The sequence below is a fragment of the Drosophila novamexicana genome, unplaced genomic scaffold (genome assembly GCF_003285875.2).
Source record: "Drosophila novamexicana strain 15010-1031.04,08,12 unplaced genomic scaffold, DnovRS2.1 tig00000870-arrow-arrow-pilon, whole genome shotgun sequence".
In the NCBI taxonomy this organism is placed as follows: Eukaryota; Metazoa; Arthropoda; class Insecta; order Diptera; family Drosophilidae; genus Drosophila; species Drosophila novamexicana.
Genome location: NW_020824830.1, coordinates 762,957 through 769,801, shown reverse-complemented (window position 1 = coordinate 769,801; position 6,845 = coordinate 762,957). Strand labels below are relative to the sequence as shown.

Here is a 6,845-nt window from a genome sequence, read left to right as displayed (position 1 = left end):
GCAGCGATGGCTGCGTTGGCTGCGACGTCAGCGGCGGCGGCGGCAGCGAACGCGGCGACAGCAACAAATAAATCGCTAGTAGATTATTCGTGCTGGCACCCAATGCTGCTGCCCCGCACCCTCACCCGCCCACGCCAATCATTTTTGACGCGCGCCTGTGTGTATGCTACACAAAAAAAATTGACAGCCAAAGCAAAGGGGACACATTCGCCGTTTCGGGCGGCCTCTCTTTTTGGGTAAGTAATTTTCGTTGTTTCTATTTAATTTATGACTCGTGTTTTTCTTGTGTTTTTCTTCTGTTTGTTGTATTTTTATTTGGCTTTTATTAATTTGTTTATTTGCGCGCGGCGCTGCTCATTGCCCCGCTGCCAGTTTGCCTTTTAAACGTTGCTTTTTATATGCTTTTCATACAAGCTTACCAATCCAGCCGACACACATACTCAGGCAGAAACACACAGACGCACAATAACGGCCTTAGATAGACAACTTTATGCACTGCGCTACGCATCCTAACCTATCCATCCATACAGGCATGTGCTTGTGTGTGTGTGTGTGTGCGACTTCCTGTTGCTTTGGGAAAGGTTTGCGCGTGTGTGCTGACCGGATGCACTGTAAAAATTGTAATACAACTAAAACTAATCATTAACTAGAAAATGTGTCATTAATTAAAATAGTATAGTAACTTAATTAATTTAAAAAGGAAACACCAATTCTTGCTTATAACACGTTTGTAAATTATAAATAAATCAAAAATCAATGTTCTTTGTTCAAGTCTTATGACTATTATTTAAATTAAATTATTTATAATACCGGATTCAGTTGTAAGCTGCAGCACAAATAAAAGTTTTCTAATTTGTACATTCTATGGTGATTATGGAAAGATTCTCCAAGTGCAATTCCCTTGGCTAGTCTGGGTCCTTTGTCTTGTCAGTGTCTCTGCCAAGGGGAAATTGTTGCTGCCACTGTTGCATGCGCGGCAAAGTTCTTTAGCTGGCTTAAGACTTTGCTCGTTTGTTTTTAGTTATAACGAACTTCAGTTTATACTACATCCACGTTCATTTCGCTTTGTTGTCACTCTCCAGTTCTAAGCCCTGGTAACGGTTTGCTGGCACTTTGTGTAATTTTAACGGGACAACTCAAAATGTAATTCTGCCGCTTGTTGCTCACTTTGCATTAAATAACTCATACGCCGCGTGTTGTGTGTGTGTGTGTGTGTGTGTGTGTGTGTGTGTGTGTGTGTGTGTGCCAGGCCTCATAAAGATTATGCAGTACGTATTTTGATTTACTGTTGCGGACCACTTAATAGACCACAAAAGCTGCAAAAGTCCATAAAGCACAGGCAGAGGCAGAGAAAGGCAAACCAACCAGCAAATGGCCACAAATGACACGTTTGGTGTTAAATGGAGGTCGCCAGTTGGGTGTGCATGTTCGAACGTGTCTGCGTGTCTGCGTCTCTGTATATGTGCGTGTGTGTGAGTTTGTATGTGAATGTCACAGTTACAGCTAAATTGTTTGTACAACATGCATGTACGGCAAACATAAATCCCACCCAACGTTAACTAAACGTGCGACTCCAAGCGAATCGGGCAGTCTTAACCGCTTGCTCCCCGCCCGCCTGCCTGCCTGCCTGCCTGCGCCCAGCAGCAGGGCAATTAAAGACACTGCGTGTATTTTGTTTGCGGTTGTGTGTGGCTGTATGCGTGACGCCTGCGCCCAGGTTGGCTTTAAGTTAACCGTTGCCTTTATCAACGTTTGCGCTCCTACAGCGCCTGCAGCTCCTACAGGTCATTAGCGAACTGTAGTTATAGCCGATGGAAAGCTACTTAATAATAACAATGTGTTCACACATGTACACATGCATATACATATATCTTTACAGTAAATTGAATTCAACATCATACACAAGTATGCTGCACATTTACATACATACAAACAATACAAATACATGCAATACATGCAACTGCACAAGCCGTTAATTCGGCGTGCAGCAGGCGTTATGCCTGCAATAACCAGCTGTGGCTGTTAACATACATGTGTGTGTGTGTGTGTGAGAGTATGTTTCCGCTTGCATCCGAGACCATTTGTCTGGACTTGAAGACATCCACAAAAGCAGCTTTAATTGCACGGAATCGTCACACTTTGCTGGAAACAACAAAAACAACCAGTAATACAATGCAGTGTCAACCTGTCTCTCTCGCACTCTATATTTCTCCCTTTCTGCAGGGAAATATAAGCAAGCCAATTTGGTTTTCGCACTCGATACATGTTCGTCCGTTTATAAAAAGAGATAGAAAGAGAGAGAAAGCCTTGTGCGGACGGAAAATCTAAAGCTTTTTTAAAAGCACTTGTGTGTCAGCCGTTACAATTTCAGAGTTGCCAGATGGGTAAAGTAACATCATCTTTTAAGCCCAACTCCGAAAGCTTTAATTAAAACATTATTTGGATCGCTTGGTCCATCCGTATGTTAGCTAAGCGAAAAACTCAATTATTTTTTAATTTTTCTTAATTCTCAAATCATAATTCCTCAAATGCAAAATGAATGTTTTTGTCAAATTTTTTCATTACATTACTATATCGACGCTGCACTTGAAAAGTCTCATTTGAAAAATTTGAAAACGAGTATCAAGTAAAATTTCAAATATAAAATATCCGAATCGGTTTACCAGCACTGTAAACAGGGGTAACAGTACCATTTGAGAATAACAGTCGCCGTACATTGACATTGCATAATCCGATAAAAGTAAAAGCCAAGTGGAACAGTGCATTTTGAGTACATCAAAAAGGTCGCATAATTAGGTAAAGCAAGAACATATCGATACTTCGCGAGCTTGCACCGAATTTAAATACGTAAATGCGCAAGCTATTAAAAAACCGCTGAAATTAAACTGCTCGACAATAATTTAACCTTATTCAAATAATAAGCATGCTGCCAGAGTAAAATTAATATTGTGGAATTGTAGCTCATCGCATACTTTGGTTTTATATACATATACATGTGCGTAAAGTGAACAACCGTTAGGTCCGCCATCATTCTCGGTTTCTGTCTAGACCGCGTGATTTTGCTTTTCTAGAAACAATTTCTTGTGAATCATTGCTTAGCATCAATCATGAGTTTGGATATTGATAAACTGACGTGCATAGTTTGCGGCACCTGGGCCAGTTTAATGTGCCAGCGTTGCGGAGAATCCTACTGCAACGATGTCTGTCAACGCAGGGATTGGCAGCGCCACAAATACTTCTGCTCCATAATGCCGTAAGTAGCAGTGTGTAAAATGCATACATAAGCAAGTTTATGTGCATGTGTATGTGTGTGTGTATGAGTGCACACTTTAAAATTGATTAAGAAATTATACCATATTTACTGAGAAGGGTCTACTCACACAATCTAGTTTAAGTATAACTTTATATTTGTTGTTAATTGTATTATATTTTTCTAGACCCTTGGTAAAGGCTTCAATACCAGCGGCGGCTTATAGGCCTGAAGCAGTTCCTGCCTATGTCGTTAACAATGCAACAAGCCCAACTCCTATTCCAAATGAACAAAGCGCACTTGAACCTATGGTGAAGGATTTAACGATTGGCGAGCCAATTGAGCAGCAATTGAGTCTGACATGGCGTGAGTCGGTAATGCCGCCGGAAAAGGAGTTCTTCGAGTGTCGCGTCACTTACATGGAAAAGGATGGATCCATTTGGGTTGTGGCTATAGCCAATACCGAGCGCCTGGAGCGTCTCACCGACAGCATGGCGCGCAGCATGCAGTACCAGAAATCATGTTTATTTGAGAATATTCTTGTTGGCGACCTGGTTGGCGTTAATGTTGACCATAAAATGTATCGCGGTGAGGTGATCGCACTGAATGATTGCGCCGAGGTGCGACTCATTGACTATGGCGCAGTTGTTAGATGCGAACTGCAGGACATGTATTTGCCTGTGCCGCGCATGGCCGAGCACAATGCGTTTGCCTTGAGGGTCAAGCTGCCGACCAATGTGGGCGTGCAGATCAACAAGAATGTAACATTGCGCTTAATAGGCAGCCAGACACCCGATGGCATCGAGCAGGTGCAATTGAAGCCCAAAATGACCATCCCGCTCAACTTGCCAGTTCAAATGCTGGCCATCAATCCGGAGGTAAGCTTCGTAAGAACTCTGCAACATGACGCCACACTCAAGGAGCCGCTGGTGGCTTTGCTGAAAATTAAGGTTATGAGCAATTTAAATGACGACTTGAACGCCAGGCTGACTGACAAGCCTGGACTGCTATTCACTGAACCCTTTCCCGAAGAGATACGTACATTCTTTCTGGCGGCCCGCACCAAGCAGGGCTATCGGCGTGCCATGCTGCTTGACTTCATAGAGCAGCCCATGCTGTTTTTGGTCTACGAAATGGATGAGGGCCGCATCTCGTTGACCGACGAGGTTTGTCGCATTCCCAGTGAGCTACTCGGCCATGCATTGTGCGTGTTTGCCGTCACTCCTGCAGAGGGCTACACGCGATCCTTGCAGCAGGCGCTAACGCAAGCCGGTGAAAATCTATGCATCAAGTTTAACATGGAGAACTTGCAAGGCAAGGACAAGTTGCGCACGGCCCAGGCAACGCTGCTGGCCGACAATGCTCAAATGTGCGCTGTGCGCGCCATGACCTTCCTGGGCCGCGTGTGCGACCTGGGCCACAAATACTGGCGGGAGTCGATTGAGAACGGTAGCTTGGTATACATATCGCATGTCATCAACTACCAGGAGGTGTGTATCAGCTCTGTGCAGACCAAGCAATACGAAGACATATTTAAATACGTGGAGTCAAAATGTCCACCATTTAGGCAGTCGAGTGATGTCGCGGTTGGAAGCCTTGTGCTTGTCGTGAGTCCCAGTCGAGGCAACTTTCGTGCAGAGGTTAGCAACAATATTTATCTATTTGATTCGTTAAATAATACATTTTGATGTTTGACCACAGGTTACCGGAGTGGAGAACAATAAGTTTATTGTTCGTAACATCGACACTGGCTCCACGCATAATGTGGCACGGAATTACCTTCGCATGCCTTGTCCATTTTTGGAGAACTTGCCCGTGTGCCAATGCCGCGTCAAAATCAAAACCATCTGTAACATACCGTCGTCGGCAGTACCGCCAAATACAGTTGCCCTGCAGACACTGATGAAGCTGTTCACCCAGAAGACGGAGATGCAGGTGGACTTTGAAGATGCCGTTGGCAGCACAGTTGATTTGATTGACTTTTCGGCCGAACCGCAATCGTTGATGACCCGCATGCTGCCCCTGATGTTTACGCCAGTTGCAGTCGAGCTGGAGCCAGCTCTGAGCTTACCTGCATCCCCGGTTGTTGCGCCGGAGCCCATTAAGGCGCAACAAGCCGAGCAAATGTCAGCCATTGAATTGCCGCCGCTTCCACCTTCGCCGCCAAATTCACCGATTGAAAATGATAAGTCTTCTAAAGCTGTGAAACGTCACTACTTCAATGATTTGGAGCGTCATCTCGTACCGCTGGGCGAAGATGTGCTAGTTTTGATCCTAAATACTACGGGTCTGCATAAGTGTGGATACGCAACTGCTTGCTTCTTCTCCAGCGAGAAGGTCGCAGAAGATTTCCAGAATCTGCTCGATCTTGTGGCCAGCATTGGCATTGTAGACGATACACTGAAGCCGGGCTATTTACCTGAGTAAATAATATATTTTAGCAAAGGCTGTAATTATTTAATTCAATATCTCTTAAACAGCGTTGGCGAAATGTGCCTGACCCTTTTTACCGAGGACAATTATTGGTATCGTGGCGTTTGCCAGCGTGTTAGCGGGCAAAAAGCTAGCATTTTGTATTGTGACTTTGGAAACTCAGAAGTGGTTCCCCTGGAGCGGATTAAACCAATTACGCCCGAGGTGCTGCATGGAGTATATGCCACCAAATGCTTTATAGATGGTAAGCCTTTGGATAAACTTATTCCCATTGGACTTATATAAAATATTCTACCTGATTTTAGGTTTCGATAAAGCCAAAAATTTCTTGATTCTTGAGGAATATCTGGCAGATAAAAATAAGATACTCTGCAATGTGCTCGAAGGACCAGAGCCGAACACACGTCTTATTAGCATTCCACATTTGGACAAGATTTTGTCCCAGGAACTTATTTAATTTTAATATACTTTGAAAAACCTCATTTTTGACGATATGGATAACGTCCGTTTGTTATGTTTTAAATAATTATGTATATGTACATATATACATAATATATAATTATCAATGATAATGCTGCGTTTGTTCCGAATAAATGTTATGTTCATCATTGACTATGCATATTAGATATTTTGAATTGGATTGTTCAAGAAAGAAGGTTATTGTCGCGACTTTCAAAATTTACATTTGATTGCGTGTATGAAAGTAGAAATAGGAAATTGAGAGAAATAGGCAATTATTTTGGTAATTGATATCATTATATTTCAGTGAATTATTTATTTGTTGAATCTCCCTTTCACTGAATCTTATTGCTTATAGTTGCTAGTTGAGCCTCCATTGTACACTCGACTACACTGCCTGTGAACGCAGACTGGATATATATGTAACGTATCAAGAGTTTCATAGTGGATCAATAGGATCATAATGGATTAATAACAACAAATTTTGTAAAGGCCAACCCGCTTACCTTCTTTAGCCGGACACTCCTTTTGAGCGGAGAAATCGTGCCCGACAGTTGCTGTTCGAGTTTTCACTGCAATTGTTGTTAAAAGAAAAATATATATATTTTACTATGAATGAGGTTTCCATGTTTAAACTTTACCCTTTACTTTAAATGGCTTTAAGGGACTGATTAGCAAGAAAACCCCAATTCTTTCGGTTATC

The 6,845-nt window shown here is 42.8% G+C and overlaps 1 protein-coding gene across 1 annotated transcript; it reads left to right on the top strand.

Annotated features, from left to right (window-relative positions):
* The first annotated feature begins 2,590 nt into the window (after positions 1-2,590).
* LOC115764792 lies at positions 2,591-6,200 on the top strand. The gene is made up of 5 exons (XM_030708035.1): positions 2,591-3,253; positions 3,438-4,890; positions 4,952-5,673; positions 5,731-5,927; positions 5,989-6,200. The coding sequence occupies exons 1-5, from the start codon at positions 3,108-3,110 to the stop codon at positions 6,138-6,140; spliced, it is 2,670 nt and encodes an 889-aa protein (XP_030563895.1). The 5' UTR covers positions 2,591-3,107; the 3' UTR covers positions 6,141-6,200.
* The last annotated feature ends 645 nt before the right edge of the window (positions 6,201-6,845 follow it).